Source organism: Limulus polyphemus, unplaced genomic scaffold (genome assembly GCF_000517525.1).
Source record: "Limulus polyphemus unplaced genomic scaffold, Limulus_polyphemus-2.1.2 Scaffold1342, whole genome shotgun sequence".
Lineage (NCBI taxonomy): Eukaryota > Metazoa > Arthropoda > Merostomata > Xiphosura > Limulidae > Limulus > Limulus polyphemus.
The window spans coordinates 70,173-91,519 of NW_013666952.1; the positions used below are offsets into that span (position 1 = coordinate 70,173).

General features: G+C 34.3%; 1 protein-coding gene across 1 annotated transcript in view; it reads left to right on the forward strand.

Annotated features, from left to right (window-relative positions):
• LOC106463177 overlaps window positions 1-19,263 on the forward strand; it is a 40,925-nt gene extending 21,662 nt beyond the window's left edge. Inside the window, exon 3 of the mRNA XM_013923173.1 lies at window positions 17,584-19,263. Coding sequence (XP_013778627.1) covers window positions 17,584-19,263 — 1,680 coding nt within the window. The remainder of the gene's footprint in view (window positions 1-17,583) is intronic.
• Window positions 19,264-21,347: the final 2,084 nt, after the last annotated feature.

The following is a 21,347-nucleotide window of genomic DNA, read 5'->3' on the forward strand; positions in this document are numbered from 1 at the left end:
TTTAACCGTGTGGTCTAACAAGAATGACATCCGATTTCTTAAACAATTATTGTCATAAAAGCAGTTGCACGTTGTCTAGAGGCAGTATTGTTGTGAGGTTTGTTTTTCAGTCGTGTCAGTTTAGGTTTTATTCTTAGCCAACCGGTTCTAACAACATTACACAATTGGATCCGTACACCTAACCAGTCCAATTAACATTTACACCAGCTGTATCTATTCACAGTATTAAAGCATACGTTTTCAAGTCCTTGGTCTGTTAACGCTACCACTCTATCTCTACTTTTCTGGCCTACAGCCCTATTCACACTGTGAACAGCAATGGTTATTGACATTGCCATTTCTCACTCTTGTAGTGTCACCTGACTGATTCCGAGTCAGCGGTTGGTACCGGTACCAACAGCTGACTCGGAATCATACAGTTGGCATTACAAAATAAACACTGACAATATGAATAGCGGTAGCTGTTCACAGTAGAGTATATATACTCCACTGTGAACAGCTACTTCTCTTGGCACTGTTGGTATTTGTTCTTGTAATGTCACCTGTCTGATTCTGCGTCCGTGGTTGGCACTTGTATTCACACAACAGCCACAGTTAATTATCCTGTCAGTATTCATTCTTGTAATCCTGCTTGTGTTACTTTGCATCAACTGTTTGCTCCTTAGTTAATCAAAATCTTAGACTTATTTGTCTGTTAAGGATTTTGAAATAAATACTAGATATAAATATTTGTTGTTTTAAATTCCTTATTAACCGTACAATTGTTTGGTCAGTGCATCAAGACTCTTGGAAATACGTTTCAAGTACAAATATTATTAATACTTGACCCTTGAAATCAAATTACCACAAGTTTTGATACACTGTAGGCATATGACTAAATCGTTTACTCTAACGTGGTACAACAAACTGTACATCTCAATATATCATTTCAATAACAACCTTTCAACTGCATATGAATATATTTTCAAACACACATGTGTCAAAATTCCATTAAAAAATAGTTAATTTAGCGTATAATATACTGATGAAAATTTTATTCTCTTCATCGGCTGCTAAGCAAATTTTTAAATGTTAATCTCTGGCTAAAAGTAATAAATTGAGACCGAAGTGTGTTTCTAATATAAAAGAAGTTAAATATATTTAATGAACATGCGTCCGATTAATCATAATACTGGAAACCACAAAAATCAGTTTTATTTATATGTAAAGGCCACTCACCCAGTAAAGATTGCGTTATTTTTGTGTCTCATATCCATTAGCAGTACTAACATTCTTCGCATATACCTTCATTGTAAAACTACACAAGAAATGTTTAATAATTCAACTTAGTCGTTTCATATATTTTAATAATATTATGCAATTTGTTTATCTTTAACAAAATTAGCAAATCAGTGGCATTAAGCTTTCGAACTCCAGTAATGAGATATATCCTATCTACAGTGGAAACTAAATGCAGTAAAGACCGATTATTTTTATATAGAGAGAGCAATTATTATCATCAGTGCTAAAAAATTAATCGATGTAACACCTTCTGTTTGGTCTAATTCGAAAAGTGGGGCGACGTTTATACATTTTATAAAAAACAATCAAATTAACTATGCGTTTTGACAAATGTTGTGTTCTTTTTTCACGCATCAAACTCTTAATTCTGTTTACATAGCGGTCACTCTGCCAGTTGGACTATTCTATGCAATCAAGGCCACTAGATGACAGTGAAGTTAACACCTAATACTCTCTCCAACGTTTGTGATATAGGTGGTTTCGTCGCTCCCTTATATTTCATGTTCGTGCGTTATCTTGTAATGCTTAAAAAGTTTACCATAATAATTGAAAATAATAGGTTTAAACAATTAGAATATCAATCTTCTAATTCCATCACTCTGATATGCACAACGAACGAAAAAAAAAACATATTGAGACAATTTTGATTTTTGACTTAAATTAATGTACTTTGTTTAACAAATTTCCTGTTGTTGAACAAGAAAACCAAATGCAGTGTGATTTGTACCAATATTACTAATTTATATTTTCTTTGAATATTGGCCCCTTGTGGTACAGTGGCAAGTCTGAAGACTTTGAATATCGAAATCTCTGGAAAGGTAATAATTGAAATACCTTAATAAAATAATAACAAATCAATCAGAATAAAATACACATTTATGCTTAATGTTTCACTCTTTACTTCTTATTCAAAAAAGGTGGATTAAATTTATATTCAGAACAAAAAAATCATTGTTAACTTGATTCTTGAGAATTCATTCAAGTTTTGTGAAAATATCTTTGTCTTAATTCTTTAGCAAAAAGAATAGATGCTGAATAATATAGAATACTATTTTGATATCATGCTCAACTTTGTATACAGTTAACGTTCCAACAAACAATTTTATTTGTATCCATACACCACCTTTCTGTGGACTTACAACGCTAGAAACCGGGTTTCGATACCCGTGGTTGGCGAGCACAGATAGCCCATTGTGTAGTTTTACGTTTAATTACAACCAATCACCATCTGTCAAGCCCTACATGAAGCTTTGTTGGAGCTTTTTAGTGTTCGCTGTAATGAAATATTGTCTGAAAAAAAGAAATAATTTTTCTAAAGTCATGTAGTTCTTTTGATTAACCTTGAAAGTATTTCTTTCTTATGTTTACGTGTGTGTAAGTATGTGTTAAATTTTGGGCCAAGGTTTAGGCCTTAGTTTGAAAATCTGATTGGCAATGGATTTTTGTATAAAAACTATATATGTACTCAAACACAACAGCTATAAAAATACGTAACTCATTCGTAATTAAGTCATTCTAGCCTTTCGTGCATAAAGGTTTTGAAGAAGAGGAGTAATGTTTTAATTCGAGTCAAAAAATGTTTTACTACTTACACATTGATTATAATTAACTAATTTAAGGGGAGCCAAATTTAGGAATACTTTTTCAGTGTAAGTTGAAGCTGTATTTTTGTATTGTCCTTGATCTTGAAGTCCTTGTGATGATATATGTAACCACATATAATACATGCCAAATTAAAGATAAGCACGAAGGCCAGTACTGCTATAATCAATACAGGGACCAGGGTAGCACCCACTTATGTTTCCCCATGAATTGCGTTAGGTTTATATGAAGTATGTTTTTGGTCTAAGACAATGACTCTCTACAAACAGGTACAGATTCTAAAACGAATCAACTAGCTGGAGATGAAGAGTCCAAGATATAAAAAGGAATAGAATGCCATGTAAATTCGTCATCAAACTGCTAATTTTCTCATTCATTTTGTTTGTCATCTGGTTTCCATCATATATTAGTACCCACTGTACCAAAATAAGCCCAAATTGCAGCTCCAATTGAACACTTTTCCGGAGGTTCCGTGTTTCGCATCTCGTTAGTGCAATGTTGTAAGTGAATCAAACTAGTGAGAAGTGCGCTTGTCGAAGGCGGAAACTAGAAGGGTTCGGAGACATGCTTTTCCTCAAATTGTTGTTGAATTTTGCGTAAAGCTACTCGAGCGCCACTTGCACTACCCATCCCTAATTTTGAAATGATAGGGCAGATGGGAGAAAGCTAGTCAACACCACCCACATCTAACTTGTTGGCTACACCAATCGAATAGCGAAATTTGACCGTCACTCTTATAACGCACACACGGTTCCAAAGTGCAAGTGTTATTTTTATGGTAACTTTGTAGTACATAGATGTTGCAAGCTGTATCCATTACTTTCAACCCTATCGTGTAACATAAAATGTGAAACATGGATGCATTTAGAAAATGAGAAAGTAGTAATCTTTATTAGGTAGTTACAATCGCACAAGTAACATATGTAGCATTCAGTTATTATTACAATTAAAATAATCATATGTAACTGAAACTTATTTTTTTCTAATTTAACTTGTTTATGTTAACTACAGTTTTTAAACATTAATGTAAAACCACAGGTTATATAACTTTGCATTACAACCAATATATTAATGTCTACAATTCTATAAAAAGATCTCTGAACATAGTTATTACTACTAACTAATCTGTGTATCATGATCTGTACTACTATTGCTACTAAAACAAGAGTAGAATAGACAACTTTCATGTATACACACACACACATATACATGTATATATATACAATATCTCTGAAGTTCGTTATACGATAACAAAAAGGTCTCTGGTTTCAGAAATCTTTACAAAATATACAAAAGTTCACCCACAAAAACAACACATATTTATAAAAATGGGGTCTGGTGTGATTTACGACAGTTTCTTGGGAACAGGTTTATTCTTCCTGACTTTATTACATCTTGTAGATGACCTAGCGGCGAATGAAAACTAGAAGATCCGTTTGCTCTTTAGGTTTGATACGCCTCGAGCGTCACGTCATCCGTTCACAGTCCTGTTTGTTTTCGTCCCGGTCGAGAACGACAAAGCTCGACGAGGTCACATACTTTTCAAATAATGACGTATGACCTCCCTGTCATCGCATACCAATAATTTTCGAAATGTTTGATCGAGTTGGATATGAAATACAAAATACATTATTTATAGTCAAGAAAACATATAGATGGACAGGTACTTGATATTAAAATTTATATTTTATAATAAATATGGTACTAAGACTATATAACTGTACTAAAAATAACCACACACACACACACAGACAAAAAGACTCGAACACTGTAGAAGAGATGGTCTTCTATCATAAAAAACAGGAAAAATTTGTTGATTCAAATCACACTCTCCCCGTCACACCAAACATGCTCGCCCTTTCAGCCGTGGGGGCGTTATAATGTGACGGTCAATCCCACTATTCGTTGGTAAAAGAGTAGCCCAAGAGTTGGCGGTGGGTGGTGATGACTAGCTGCCTTACCTCTAGTCTTACACTGGGTAGCGCAGATAGCCCTCGTGTAGCTTTGCGCGAAATCCATAACAAACAAACAATCAATCACACTCAGACAAACATTATAATAACTTTTAACTATATTTTCGGAACAACCCAAAACACTAGAATTAGTATCATAGAAAAAATCGAAAATATCAACCGTTAAATCAAATTGAAAAGTACCTTAGTAAAATACGGGTTTACAATCACGTTGATATGCATGCAGTTCTTATTAGCTAGCTTTCCATCATCTGTAGCAGGCGCCATCAAGCTTAATAAAAAACGAAGGTATAGATGCGTGCATTTAAAAGTGAAAAAATAAAAAAACTGAATGTGTCTAAAAATATGTCACCGTGACCGTTAAAATATAAATATATATAGAAGTGAGATAACATATGCGAGAATGCAAGAAAAATTGGGATAACTATTGAAGGAAATGCTCTTGCCTTCCACATTAACTTTTCCAAGTCAATTACTTACTAAAAAACTTCCAAACTTTCTAAAACTTACCTTATTGCTTCAGTTTTACATTTCGGAATACATGAGGGGTGAATTACTATTAACGGCTTGGTAATTAAACAAGAAACCGCCCATTAAGAGCCGAGTATTCTTATCAACATGCAGTGGTGTAAGAAGGAGTTGTAAACTGGGAGTACTTGACTAGACATGCAGATTTTACAATGAGAGATTGAAAATATAAGGAGCTGCTAAAAACAGCTCCCGTGCAGCCAAAGGCAGCTCAATCTAGGGGAGTCTTGGGGCATGTCCTCCCCTCCCCAGAAAATGAATACAATAATATAACTTACATTTGCTATATAAGTCAAATATGTAAAAGTGGGTCCGACATCTCTGTTATGTGCATATTCTCAATATGACAATAATGTGTTAGCGATAAATTTAAAAATTCACCAGCATACATTGCTATAAAAAAAGAAAAAAAAACACAAAAGCAAACAAATTCCAATATATAAATAAAAATATTTTGGCTATTTAAAATATTACGTGTGGAAAGAACTTCGAACCCACTTTTCTAAACCAATCACGTAATGTTTGAGAAGGCCGTACGACAAGGCCAAGGCCAATGAGGGACAGAAGAGAAACGTCAAAGAAACGCGATGAATGAGCGGTAAATTTCTAGCCGATGGCGGCACGTGCTTCCCGAACCTCCCGCAGGCGCGAAAGTAACATTGTAGGTCACGCTTTTGCAGTGTCGGTATAAAATGTATGGTCCAAACTGTAGCTTCCATTGTGACCGTGAACCTTAAGGAGTGTTTGTGTCAGGAAGGATTTTTAAACACGGGCTGCTTAGGAAAGGTGAGGCGTTTTACCCACAGTAAGAGATTCGAACTAACGTTGGTTGAAGGTATGATTCCATTTTACCGATATATATTTATTTCTATTTGTTTACCATTTCATTTAAAATCAAACCTGATGGGCGTTAATTGAACGAAGTTAGCCATTTACAAATTATAACACGCTAATCTAATTTATGCTATGTTTGAACGATTAGGCCTCTTCAGCTCACCTAATATACTTCACCTCAAGAGCAAAGTTTATATTGATAGTTGTAATTAATCCTAATTGTTTAATATTCTTTAGTTGTCTAAAATATAAACAGTCATTTTTTGTCAGAGGTCATCATTTAACTTTAGTTGTAGTTGCGATCTACGTTATTTATATATATAAGTGGTAATGTATCTAAGTCACTTGGAATTTTACAATTTTATTTCGTTTTAAATACACTTTAAATACATGTTATCTGTATATTAGTGGTAATGTGTCTAAGTCACTTGGAATTTTACAATTTTAATTTCGTTTTAAATACACTTTAAATACATGTTATCTATATATTAGTGGTAATGTGTCTAAGTCACTTGGAATTTTACAACTTTGTTTTCGCTTTAAATACACTTTAAATACATGTTATTTATATATCAGTGGTAATGTGTCTAGATCACTTGGAATTTTACAGTTTTAATTTCGTTTTAAATACACTTTAAATACATGTTATCTATATATCAGTGGTAATGTGTCTAAGTCACTTGGAATTTTACAGTTTTAATTTCGTTTTAAATACACTTTAAATACATGTTATTTATATATCAGTGGTAATGTGTCTAAGTCACTTGGAATTTTACAGTTTTAATTTCGTTTTAAATACACTTCCTGTTATGCGCGATTCTTTCCCATCACAATCTTCTAAAACTTCTGACGAAAAATAAAATTTATAAGTATATAATAATAATATAGGACCTGGTAAACTCGAAATTTTAAATGCTTATTGGTTAAGTTTTGTTTCTTTGTTTGAAGTTAATCACAAAGCTACACAATGGGCTATCTATGCTCTTCCCACCACGGGTATCGAAACCCGGTTTCTAGCGTTGTAAGACGCAGACATGCCGTTGTGCCACTAGGGGGCAGGTTAAGTTTTATGACAAATATATAAAACGAAAACTAGAGTGGTTTTATGTGTTATTAAAATATTCTCCCTTCTTATTTACAAAAATTATAACTTTTAGTTAAAAGTAGGATGCCTTCTTTGCTAGCTTGGGCTTCAATATCGATGTGAGAAGAACACTGTCAGCACTGACCTGAAAGGTTGTTCCACTTTCTGTGAAAAGCAGGAGCTCAGAGAGAAACATTTGGTATATGGCGTCTACGTCGCTAAATTACGCCTATGGTGTTTGCAAATTGTGAGTTTACTTCTTGGTGTGCATGTTGATAAGTTGCATTTGATGTAATTCTTCTCTAGGCCAATGCTTGTGATATGTACGTTGCTAACGCTGCTTCTGTAATGCGTTCGTACGTCTTTTGGCCTCGTCTGTTTTATGTGTAAGTCGCTGAGACCTAATTACACACAGCCTTTTATGTTTCGTGAAAAGATAGTTCAATGTAAGTGCTACTATTTGGTTTACTGTTGCTAAAATATTGTAGTAAAAAGCAGTGGGAGTATTCGCTCTGCTTAAATTAAAGAAATTTTGAAAAGCATCTTAAGTGGTCGAAAGAAATTTGAAATTTAAATGAGTAATTTTCATCTTTTGGCAGCCATAGTGAATGTTGAATTTTTTATACACCTTCGTGGTTCTTCATAAACCTTAGCTATTTACAGTAGTCCTACATACTAAAATATCACAAATCAGCTACCGAATAACAGATTGCCTTAGTGTTTGATAATACTTTTATGATGCTATAGTACTTGCACAAGAAAGACTTGAGAAATCCTTAAGTATTAAATATTCACATTTACAGTACATGACCATTTTTCCCGTTTTTAACAGGACAATATATTGTTTTCCATTGGTGTGTCCTAGAAAATGTGAGACTTTTACTTCATTTGCTTAATTGTCCCGTTTTCTCACATAACTCTCATAAAACGTCCATATTTTCTATTTCAAAAGATATTCATAGTATTTGAACTCTAAAACCACTACAAGGTTTAATTTATTGTTCCATAAATCATTTTTCTATCGTCGTCTTTACTGACTATACGACATTGTACACTTTAGCAAAATTGTCAGCTGCTTTCGTTGTAATTCACCAAAATGTGCTTGCCCGGAAGTAGAATTTTTAATTTCTCACAATAAACAATGTGCCCTATTTTATTTTTCTTTCACGTAAATGGTAACTTTAGTATTAGTAGATTATATAACTATTTTCAGCTTCCATTAACAACATAGGTGAGGAAAAAGGAATTATTAATATTGTGCAAATATCTACGAACACTCAGCGTTAAATAAAACGCGGGTACCGTTAATTTAAAACTACTTAGGTATCACAAGAGGTGCTGAGAAGTTTCAAGATGTTCGAATTCGTGATTCATTCAGCCATTCTCTTTTATATAGGACAGATTCACTTTAATACAACTATAAACTGCCAAAGAAAATATATTTATTAATGAAATTAGTTCATCCTTAAACCAGTATTCTTAACATTTAAACAGGGACTCGATCAATGTCTAAGTAGTGTTTCAGTATTCTGTTACAATAGAGTATTATTTACTCTAAATTTTCTTAACATACCACCGCGGTCTTAATGTTTCTTCAACAAAAAGCTATCGTACTTAGATTACCTTCGTTTAGCCAATAATAAGCTATTTGCGGAAATGTCCCTCTTTATGCTACAAAACAAGTCTCCCGTCATGCTCTCTTTAATCAAATTTTATTTATACTTTTGTTTGTTTGGAATTAAGCACAATGCTACACAATGGGCTATCTGTGCTCTGCCCACCACGGGTATCGAAACCCGGTTTTCTAGCGTTGTAAGTCCGCAGACATACCGCTGTTACACTGGGGGGCATTTATACTTTTAAGAAGTGTATAATACACTGAATTGTTTAAGGACTTGTGATATTAGCTGTATGACTTAGTGTATTTTTCGTCTATTTTCTGATTGTGTTTTAAATATATAATGCAGTTAATTGTGCTTCCTCCTTGATTTTCGTTTTGATTTTTTTGTTATTGTTGATGATAAAACAACAATTCAGATTTTAAGTAGAAACACTTGTGCTCTTTATTCTTTGCTAGGTTAGTTCGCTGTTTATAACTTGTGGTTTGAAATGTGAAACACAAATATTATACATTAATCATAAGTTGTCTGCAATATTTCCCAAAACAAATGTTTAGTTGACCTATTGCGTAGAATTTTATATGTTTGCATATTCTGCGTTTTAACTTATGTTTTGCTTTGAGAAGCTACTTTAACTCAAATATAAGTGATGTACATAAGCTGTAACATAAACATTATCTCGGTTGCCTTGTGGCTGAATCCGCCGGGTTGTGTCTTCTTGTTATACCACTAATGTCGAAGTTTCGTAAACGGCAGATCCCAGATCAGTATTCTAATGTATATTTCTGTTTATTACTTCATTATACCTATTTGCACCAGGATCAGGGCCGCCGAGAGTTATTCCGGGCCCGATGGGTAATCATGTACATATGGGCCCCCATAACCGTACGACTCACAAAGTTCACTACTTAATACCTCGTAAACAAATTGAACACTACCGGTTTCAGAGACTCGGTAAGGTCTAACTTCTAAGTACGAATTTACTGACTGTATTTTAATATAACTTTTTATGCATATTACATTATTTCTTTCTTTGCTTTTGTATGGGCCCCCTGATGATCCCGAGCCCGGGGGGTAATCCCCTCGTTACCCCCTCTTCCTTATCGGTGGTCCTGACCGGAATGGTCTTACAGTCTACAGACTTTGGGTTCCAATGATCCCTCCGTCGAAAAAATAATTGGAAATGTTTCGTATTCTTTGTAAATTATTCTAAATAACAGCAATACAAACTTTACATCAGAAATGCAAGACTTAACTTTCGAACTATGAAATGCGTTGTTGTGTTTTAATGGAATCCCTTGACAGCATACTGAACACTGTTAATATTTTCTCATATTTTTGTCCATATGAAAGCGTCCAGAAGAAGAAGGAGGGAAGAACAGTTAGCAAGAATAGTCATGATGTTATGGTCCAAGACTCTTCTAATATTTGCGATATCGCTAAAGGTGAGTATCGAACTTTTGAATATAACATTTTGTGTTTGTTTGCTGTAATATCCAAAAATAGCACGAAACCTCAAGCATATATTCAATAATAATAACAATCGTCCGTAGGGCTGATGAATATTGTGATTTTAGTTCCCACAAACTAGAAACAATAAACTGCAGCTCCATCTATCTTTTTTTTTAATAAAATAAAAAGTTCAGGTATGGTGTTGTCAGTAATTTAGCTCTCCTATTTTTTGATGGAAGTAATTCGAAATTTTCTTTATTGTTTTATTTCTTTTTTTAATGAGAAAAGTGAATTATATTAAAATAGTATATCAAGATAATATAATGCTGTGTGTATTACTGGGTGAAGCGGCACTGCTTAACTAAAGGATAATCGGAATTCGTAAGATTAGAGATATGAAAACGCAAAACCAGATTTGAAAAATAATTTCAATCAACCTCGTAAGCTAATTCTTATGAGAATCAGACATCTGGTAATCAGTCATGTGATCTAAAATGAAAAAGACAACAACTAGCCATTCAGCATACTTTCGTACATGAACATTGGGGAAATGTGTTTTTACACCTTTGCAGCTCATGACATGCCACTTTAATGTAGAATATGCCACCATTAACAGCTAGAGTTACCTGGAATCAATGTTGCATACTTAAAATCAGTGTTGATGCGGCCCTAGACTATCCTATTCCATTGCTTTGGAAGATCTGTTTTCTGGATATATATAGTATTTGGCGTCACATGACGAGTCTTTCAAGTTGGGCCTGGTTCCAGATACTTTCCATATGAGTATAAGTCTGTTATCTGGTTTTATGATGAAGCGTGACTCATCTGTAATCAGAATATTGTTCTATCTGTCGTTGGTCCTCTCGGCCTTTTCTTGGCATCATTGCAGACGAGCTTTTTCATGTTTACCTACGAGCGGAATACATAACAATGACTGCCTGCCATATAGGCCGGCTTTGTGGAATCTGTACGCTGAAACGGCATTAAGTTACGGCTGCGTACGTTTAATTCAATCTGAAAGTCTGTAACCTACAGTTGTGGCTAACCATTATTGACAGGCATCAGTTAACTGCTTGTGTCGTGGATGGTGGTCTACCTTAGTTTGGAAGCTGCTTCTCATACGTCAAAAATTCACATGTTTCTCTGAGATCTAGCAATGGTTCATGAACAATTTGGAATACTTTTAATTCTTTAATTCACTTCAATGTGACGAGTAAAACAAGGTTGTATGAAATCGCTATATGTAGTATAGGCTAAATGATCGATTATTTGCATTCCAGAGTCTATGATAGAACATCAAATGCTTTTCTTCATAACATTAAACTGAATAGAGTGATTAACACCAGTTAATAACATTAGTTTTGCCTTGTCATAGCTTCAATATTACAAATTACGATTGCTCTTTAATTGTCTTGATCAGAATTAACAGGAGAAGCATTCCTATGTGACATCACCCAGCAGGAAACGACAAGAAATAAACTTTTATTTCCATTATTTTCTCTATCATATTTTTTGATGAAGGTTAATTACACGCTCATCAAAGCCTATAATGAAAGATTCTTTTTTTTTTGTCGTTTTCTACTGGGCGGTGTCAGATATTAATACTTCTGCTAATAGATCAGGATCTTACATATCAAAGTTTGAACTATATCAGCTTTTATCAATGTAACATGTGAATTTCTTACCAAGTAGTTTTATCTGAGACTATCAAGTAAACTTTCTCTGGGGGAACTAACCAGCTCAAATGTAGGTTAATAATTTTTATATATGTTTAACTCTTTCCTGGGGAGTGGCCTATTGGCTAGCATGCGCGACGACTTTATGGAGATCTATATTCTTTGAACGATCTAGGAGGGTCAGATTTGATATTCCACTTTTCTCCCCCCCCCCTTCACTGGTGTTTTGTTGCACTGTTAAATGTTGAACATCACATAAATGAGGGCGTTGTTCTAAAAGCCACTGTTATGATTATAATACCCCTATCAGGATCATGTCCATTTATGTTCAACTTTCATCATTTGCACTGGTATATACTTCGCCTCATTTGTTATGATAAAGTCTTACATATTACAAACAGTCCCATATAATCCAATGCTGATTCATCCTGTAAGCACATATTATATGTATTTACATAAATAAACCCTTTTTAATATATAATATATATATATACTAAGTAAATGCTAAACCTAGTATACCATATATGTAGTGTGTCTATGTATATATATATATTATTTTGCATTGAAAATGGTTTATTTATGTAAATACATATAATATGTGCTACAGGATGAATCAGCACTGGATTATATGTTTAATAATGCCTGTCAATCCGAGGGTTCATGTTTCCCCGCCCCCCAGTGGCACAGCGGTATGTCTGCGGACTTACAACGCTAGAATCCGGGTTTCGATACCCGTGGTGGGCAAAGCACAGATAGTCCATTGTGTAGCTTTGTGCTTAATTACAAACAAACAAACAATCATGTGTTCCGCTGTCGGTGGATGTTATTCATTGGCTGCTTTCTCGCTAGTCCATCACTTTAAAATTAGGGATAGCTATACGCAGAAAACCTTTGAGTAGCTTTGCGTGAAAATTCTAAAAAAAAACATCCTTTGGTCGATACTATCCTCTGAGGACTAGAAAATTAATAATCCTTTAAGGGTTCAATAGGATGTAAGAAATTCTGTTTGGTTTAATAATTTTCCAGTTTAGCGTTATATATATAAACTAGGAAAATTCTCTGATGGCTAGCAGATAATACTTTAAAGACCTAGTCGGTTTACAAAAAAAAAGTAGTTAAACATTGTTAAATATGTTTCCTACTTGGTTTTCTTTTTAAGCAAGTATAATTTTCTAAGGACTAGTAAGTAGTACTTTTAAGGATTTAACCAGTGTGAAAAATCCTGTCTGGACGAAGTTCAATCCTTTTTTTATTTGGTGGCCTCCTTTGAGTGAGAACATCATCTAGAAAACTAAAAATGTAACTTTCTAAGAATCCAGCGAAGAATTATGAAAATAGATATTTGATTTCCTCCTTGGGAGGAATAAATTCCTCTGAAGACTGGCAAAATTCGTCCTTTATGGATCCAACTGGTTGTAAAATAGTTCAATCATTTCTTCATTCAGTATTACTTTTGAACATGTAAAATCTCTGAGCATTGGTAAAAAGTAATGATTTAAGGATTAGTCTAATGGGAACTTTTTAAACTTAGCTTAATTGTTTTCGAGTTGAGGCAGTTTAAAATATTTAAGAACTAGCAAGTAAAAATGCAATATAGATATCAAAGTAATTGTGAAAGTTTTCGTTTGAACTTAATAATTTTTCTATTCTGCTTCGTTTTTTGGGTCAGTAAAATCCACTTATTAACAATAAAACAGCGGTAAAGACCTAGCAACTTGTGAAAATGTTTATTTCGCTTTAGTTTATTTCTTTAACTGCTGTATTTCCTCTAGCGTGAGAAAAGATGTCTAAAAACTAATTATTAACCATTTTCTGGGGGTTCAGTTTCGGTTATGAGAAACTTGTTGAAACAAACTTGAGAATTACAATAATTTCTTGAGGTGTTAACAGTAAAATATGACTATTCGTAACACAATAAAATGAAACCAAAGTACAGGAGTGAAAGAAAGCTTTTACACACATTACTGCTCAAAAAGAACACCAATTAGAGAAGTGATTAAATTATGTCCATATAGAACTTTACATATACAACCAAATGGAGCCTTAAATGACTAGTTTTACCAGTCCTTAGATGAGCGCACTCGTACAGAGAAGGACGCAAACAGAAAAGGAATTAAACAACGTTCAGATAGAATATTGCTCAAAAGACTGAGTCCTTAAACGGTTGATTTTAATAATCTAAAGTGGAAAGTCTTAAGAATTGTCACAATACAAAAAAAACAAAACAATATGGAAGCGGATGCCAAAACAAAGCAGATTTGAATCCGTTCTAAGATATCTTAAAACCTGGGTTAGTTTGCTTTATTATTTAAGCGCGTGCATTGATAGGCTGTAAATCTCGTAAAATCCTTGTGTGCACTGTTATTGGTTACGTAGGAAATCCACAAAACTCTTGTTTGAAATATCACAAATAATCTAAAAAATCTGTAACTCGGCACGCAGATATAGTTGGACAATGTGATATTAAATCCTTTAGTTTGAAATATCCCTATGCGTGTTCTAATATATCTAAGAAAACGTGCATGTTTTATTATTATTATTTTATCAGATAACTCAATTTTATACGCCCTGTGTTAGTAGATTTAAAACAATAGACTGTTAAACATTTCTGTCTCCATTTACTGTATTAATTCAACTATTATCTATTATTCCATCTACGTACGCTATCATTTGGTTGTGTATTGTTAAACACAAAGCTACACAATGGGATGTCTGTGCTCTGCACAATGTGGGTATCAAAACCTGATTTTTAGCCTTATAAGCCTTCAGACTTACAGCTGAGCTACCGAGTGGTAAGTGCGTTATCAATTAAATGTAGCAAACTTTTTTTATATTTTGTTTCTCTCTCTCTGGTGTGTTTCATATTCTATGCTTTGTTGTTTGTTTTTAAAGCAAAATCACGTTGGGCTATCCATTGTGTCCACTGAGGGGAATCTAACTCTGGATTTTAGTCCAGAAACTTACCGCTGACCCACCGGGGGAATTATTCCATTGTCAGATTAACGTATTTTGGTTTTGATATTATCGTAACTTTGATGATAATATATATACTCATAAGCCAAAGTATTTCACTAGTAATGTTTGAATATTCTTTTTACTGAGTTTTTGTTGTATGACGAAGCACTAAGACAAAAATTAACCTGGTAAAAAGAATAAAACGCAGTAATTAATCAAAGTTTAATTAAATAATAATCGATAAAGATGGCTCTTTCGGGTCTGTTTGTTGTTTTTTCTGTACATGACTAACTACTTTCTCTTCATTATCTGGACAAGGATTTTTAGATTTATTTTTTGATGTGTTTCGTTTAATACATTTTCTCATTCGCTTCACATGAATATTGTTTCGATGAGATCTCATATACTTTTCGACGGATGTATCCCTTTCACAGTAACCCGCTGTAGATTAAAATAAATTATGCAAAATGAATATTTAACATCTGACGTATTAACCGATAACTTTAATTTTGGCACATATATTGATTGCATTCAAAAACAACGTTTTTCTTGTGAGCAAAATACGTTTTTTAATTTATGTAAACTAACTAATATTTTGAGGAATCTCGTTCAGCTAGAATTTTTTTGAACTCTGGAAAACTGATTTACATTTTCTTTACAACTGTATCAAGTAAATAATATATTCAGCCTTATATATCACACACACAAAAAAGCTGGCAGTCATTTGAGCTTGACTTTAGCTTTATAATGAATAATGCTGTTGGCACTAAGATAATTTTCAGTCTTTAGTGATTTCGAATGTCCTTTGAAAAATGTTAACTACTTAATATATATCTGCGTGTTTCTATAAATGGCAGCATTCAACTCTTCTTAAAGTAAGTTTATTTAATTGAAATTCCTAATTAATGCTTTAAGACGAAGTTTTTATACATCCGGGTTACCCTGTAATAGACTTCACTTCCCGATTTGAATGGAAAGTGTGTAACAATGCCGCCATAGGGGATTTCCTCTGGCTCGTAAAATCTTGGCAGGCCTAGCAGCAGTAAAAGAAAACTATATATTTCAAAGGTGAATCTTTCCGTCAGCTTCCCTTCTTTTTTTTTACTCTCCCATCTTTTTCCGTGGTCTCTTTTAGTAAATAGGTAACGGATCGAAAGATATAACACTGCACGTGCCTTGATGGGTAGCGAATAGATTGCCCTAGGCAACGACTATCACTACCAGCTTCATCCTTAAGGAACCTGTATAGGGAGGAACTAAATTTTTTTGATAGGAAGGATTACGCATGCTCAGAACCGGATGGGATGACGAGAATCAGAGCGATTGCTGTGTCGTTTGTTTTTGTTTGCGCAAAAACTAAAACTGCCGTCGGCAGAACCAGACTCTCCAATCTTTATGTGCCACTATTCGTGATGAACTTGACGAAATGATGGCGGAAAATAACGCATGCAGTGTTCTTTTGGCGGTTAACCCTGACCTGAAAAATTATATTTGGTCAATACAGGACGTTGCTCTTTAACGTGAGTGACGAATTGCTGTTATGAATTGTCATTATTTAACGAAACGATTGTCTCTCAAAGCAAAATAAAATTTTAAAAAAAAGCCTTTTATTTTACTAAAGATCAAACCACCAGTACCTTCAAACCCAAATATAATTGTGATTATAGAATTACCCACATTAAAAATTCAATAAAATGTAATTTTGCCAGTGCAGAAGAACTGGCAAAAGGGACTAATTTTGTAATTAGTGTTGACCCCACACTGGAAAAACATGGCTTGTTTTCTAATGCAAAATACTCTTACACATCCAAAATTAAATGAGCTCAGATTTAGCTACCAGAATAATGATGCTCATCACTTTAGTATGTTTAGCTATTGTGATGTTTATTCATACCACTATGATATAGTATTTAGTATTGGGAAGTTTATTTCGGATCACGATACATGTATGTCTTATACTAGTAGTTTCGTATGGTGTTTCTCACACCTCCAAATTCTGTTGGAGGTGAGTATCCGGGAGTAGGACTAGCGTCCTAGTTCGGACACCGGGTGAGCATGTTTCGGTGTGACGGGGATTCGAACCCTCGTCGCGCAGATTGCGAGTCGAGTGTCCCCACCACCTGGCCATGCCGGGCTTTGTCTTATACTTGCCTAGTTTGAAAGAACATTGGCTGGAAACACCATCAAGTATGCATAAATGTACATATAGTTGTAACTATAATCTACTCTTCTGTGTGCAATTATTATGATATATAATGTCAATCAGTATATACATTTATGTATGTGAATAACGAGAAATAGAAAGCCGAAATATATTATTATATATCCAGAAAGGTTGGCATACATTGTAACACTATTTATATACATTCAAAATCTTCACACCCAACCTGAGTAAAACACAATAAACATCTCATATTTTGAAAGTTTTATTTTATTTTCGGTATTCCCTTATTATTATTATTACTCCATAATTATTTATTATCTACTAACTATAATTACGTTTTGTTATTCTAAAAGGCCCAGCGTTTCGTGTGTGTGTGTGTGTGTTTTTAGCTGTAACAATTTATTTCGTATTCCAGGTGACTTGTACAGCAGAAGAAGCACAAGAAAATATTGAGAAAGGAAGCTCGGACCAAATCTTAGATAAAATGTCCAATAGTGAAATAGATACAGCAGAGAGCCAGGATTCCTTGGAAGAAAAGGCCTATCCATCCCGAAACCAATATCAGCCTCCCCCACCTCCACCTCCTCACTCAGGATTTGGTCCATTACTAACTCACCATGAGAGTCCATCCATCCCTGTCCCTTTACCACTACCCAGTCTTCAAGGCTCTCTTATTTTTCCTGCTCTACCCCAGAAAGCGAAAAAAGGAAGACCAGGAGGGTATGCTGCAGAACATCTTTCTCCCAAGGATGAGTTAGGTAGCTATGGGTCTCCTCAGTCAGTTTACACTTCTAGACTAGGCTCCAAGAATAACAATTTTCCAGGTTTCCCGAACCTCCCCGGATCTGACACTTGGCCGTTACCTCAGCCCGAGATGCCTGTGATTGTTCACTTGGATGTTAAATGCGAGAAAAACTTGATGAAAGTCTCAGTTGAATTTGATAAAGCTTTTCACGGTATTATTTTTAGTAAAGGTCACTATAACTACGGTAACTGTGTCCATTTACCCGCAGGATCAGGTCGAAAGAGTGTCTACTTCGACATTTCTATTAACAGTTGTGGCACTACAGGAAACACACAGAATGGTCTTTATGGCTATGGTGGAAACAGTGGTAGTGGCACGTTTTTCGAGAACACTATCATAGTCCAGTATGATCCCCAGGTGCAAGAGGTGTGGGATCAAGCTCGAAAACTACGCTGCACTTGGCATGATCAGTACGAAAAGGCTGTTACTTTCCGACCTTTCCCTGTGGACATGTTAGATGTAGTGCGAGCTGACTTTGCTGGAGACAACGTAGGGTGTTGGATGCAGATTCAGGTAGGCAAGGGACCTTGGGCTAGCGAAGCAGCTGGAATCGTCAAGATTGGTCAGACCATGACCATGGTGTTAGCTATAAAGGATGATGAGAATAGATTCGATATGCTGGTTAGAAACTGTATTGCCCACGATGGAAAGCGAGCGCCTATTGAGCTTGTTGATGGTAGAGGCTGTATCGTTAGATCTAAGCTAATGAGCAGGTTCACCAAAATTAAGAATTTTGGTTCCAGTGCATCCGTGCTATCCTACGCGCATTTCCAGGCCTTTAAATTTCCAGACTCTATGGAGGTACACTTCCAGTGTACTATACAGATCTGTAGATATCAGTGTCCTGAGCAATGTGCTTATCCAGTTGATCACACTATTAGTCGAGAAGGTATCCAAGGGCCTCATCCTGGTTACGTTCCTGCCGGCAGACCTCGAGAGGAACGTGACGTCAGCTTTAGTGACAACAGTAAAGGAACCTCTGGTACCTCTTTGGAAGAAATGACCGAGATTGGATTGAACAGAGTTATTCGAGTAGTTTCGGTTGGAGACTTAGCTTTCTCACTCAAAACCAATGATTCAACACCCGTTCATGATATCCATGATATAAAAGACAGTGGTGTCATCTGTATGTCAACACCGGGCTTTGCTGCTTCATTAGTAGTATTATTGGCTATCCTGGTAGTGTCCTCCCTTTTGTCAGCATTTCTTTGCCTTAAACAACGATCAGCGGATGGTACTGTATCTTCATTATCTTATGATTTGCCAGTTTTAAAGAAAAACAAATATTGAAATAGTTGCTGTTGCTTGAAAAAATTCAAAGGATTTTTGTATTTAAGCTCAAGTCATCCTTTTCTTCGCTGTTTATTTATACCTTTGTAATTTATATTATTCATTCACTCAAATAAATGGTTATAAAATACATGTATGATAATACTGAAGTGGAATGTTTTAGTATTGATTAGCTGGGTTCAGATTTCATAAGAATGTCTTTTAAAGTACATCTCCTTTTTCTAAATTTGTCATAACGATTGTTATGTCGTAAGCGATTTTTCACTCTTTAGCTCATTTATTGTCTGTTATAGAAAACGTTTAAGAACTTCTAAAGAGTGGAAGGTTGAAAAACAGAGTCAAAAGTGTGTGAAATAACTTTTTAGTGTTTTAATTGTAAGAGCGAAACTGTAGAACTTGAGGTACTTTTCGTTTCTTTTTAAATAAACATATTAAAGAGATTAGATTTTAAAAGTACATAACGGAATATTTATTCGTAATATTAATGACATGTATAAAATAATTCGAATGTATAATATTTTTAATCAGTTAACAAGTATACATATTCTCATTTCAAGCGTAAACTATAAATCTATGTTTTCGTCAAGATACTTTTACGAACAGTAACAGGTAATTAATGAATCTTAAATCATCGTGCAGATGAGTTATTTGATTTTTACAAAAACTTAAGTTTTTCTTATTGACGTCAAGATTTTTCATTCAACTCTCTGTTATACAGTATTAAAGATAGATATTTTTTATCACGAGAATCTTAAATATTTCAAGACTATATAAGATTATATGCGTATATATCCTTTTGTTAATATGTAACATCCGTGTTTCTTAAAACTGTAGGTTATAAGCAGTTCTATCATAAACGGTATAACATGTCAAATGTCTCTGCTTCTTTATGCATGTAAGATGAAGGCAGAAGCTTTAATTGAAATGAATATATCGCTTTAAGTTGACGTCATTAGTGTAACGTTTTACTTTTAAATGCGTTTTTTTTAAAGGTAATGCTATTCAGCTGTGTGTTTTAAAGAATAAAATCAGTAAAATGTGAAATCATGGTAGCCACAGCTTGAAGGGAAATTATGTTATTTCGTTAATTTCCAGACCATACGAATATATATCATCTGTTATAGATTATGCGTTAAGCCTAACACTTTATTTATTTATATTAGACATAAAAACATTCCTTTTTAAACAGGAAAATCTAGCTGCATTATCCCAAGTGTGTCACAAAACAATTAAGAATCACTTCTGTGTGGAAAATTTTCATGTTCTTTTTCAAACTGTACATTGAAATTATAGGAACGTAGATAGCATTACTGAATAGAGAGTAGAATATAAATGTTTTAAGACTCGAATTTTGGCAGACGTTTGACACAAGTAGTCCAATGTTTGATAAACTTACAACGAAATGGATTTCTTAGGTATGTCAGAGCAACGGCAAGAATACATTTATTACTTCCAAGAGATTCACTGTAGAACTGAGGACTGTTAATGAAATACCCCGCGAAAATGAAATTTATTAGAAATATTTGTTTATAAAAGAAACTGAATTTTGATTTTCTTTAAATAATTTCGATCACCGTTAACAAACACTGCTCAAGTATCGCGATTGTAAGTCAGATAAAAATATGTTTTTTATTGACCAAACAATTTAAGTTGTTCGTTATAAAATAAAGACATGATATTATTATTTATTGTAATATGTATATGCAGCAGCGATCAGTTCTCAATGAATCTGATTTTACTCAGGTTTACGTTTATTATACAGTACAAAGTATTCTACTATATTTTGGGCCGAGCGTGTGAATATAATGATTCAAGGTTCGCGTTCCGTTGCCGCAAAAATTCGCTCCGCACTCTTGGGCCGTGGGTGAGCTAAAAAGTGAAGGTCAGATCCCACTATTCAGTCAGACAAGAGAGAGTAGCCCAAGAACTGACGGTGGGTGCTGTTGACTAATTGTTTTCCCTCTAGTCTATCAGTTCAAAATTAGGGACGGTTATGCGCAGATAGTCTTTTTTTTCTTTGTAGCTTTCGCAAAAACTCTGAAAATGAATTACTAAGTTTTTGAGATCTGATTTTTTTTATTACA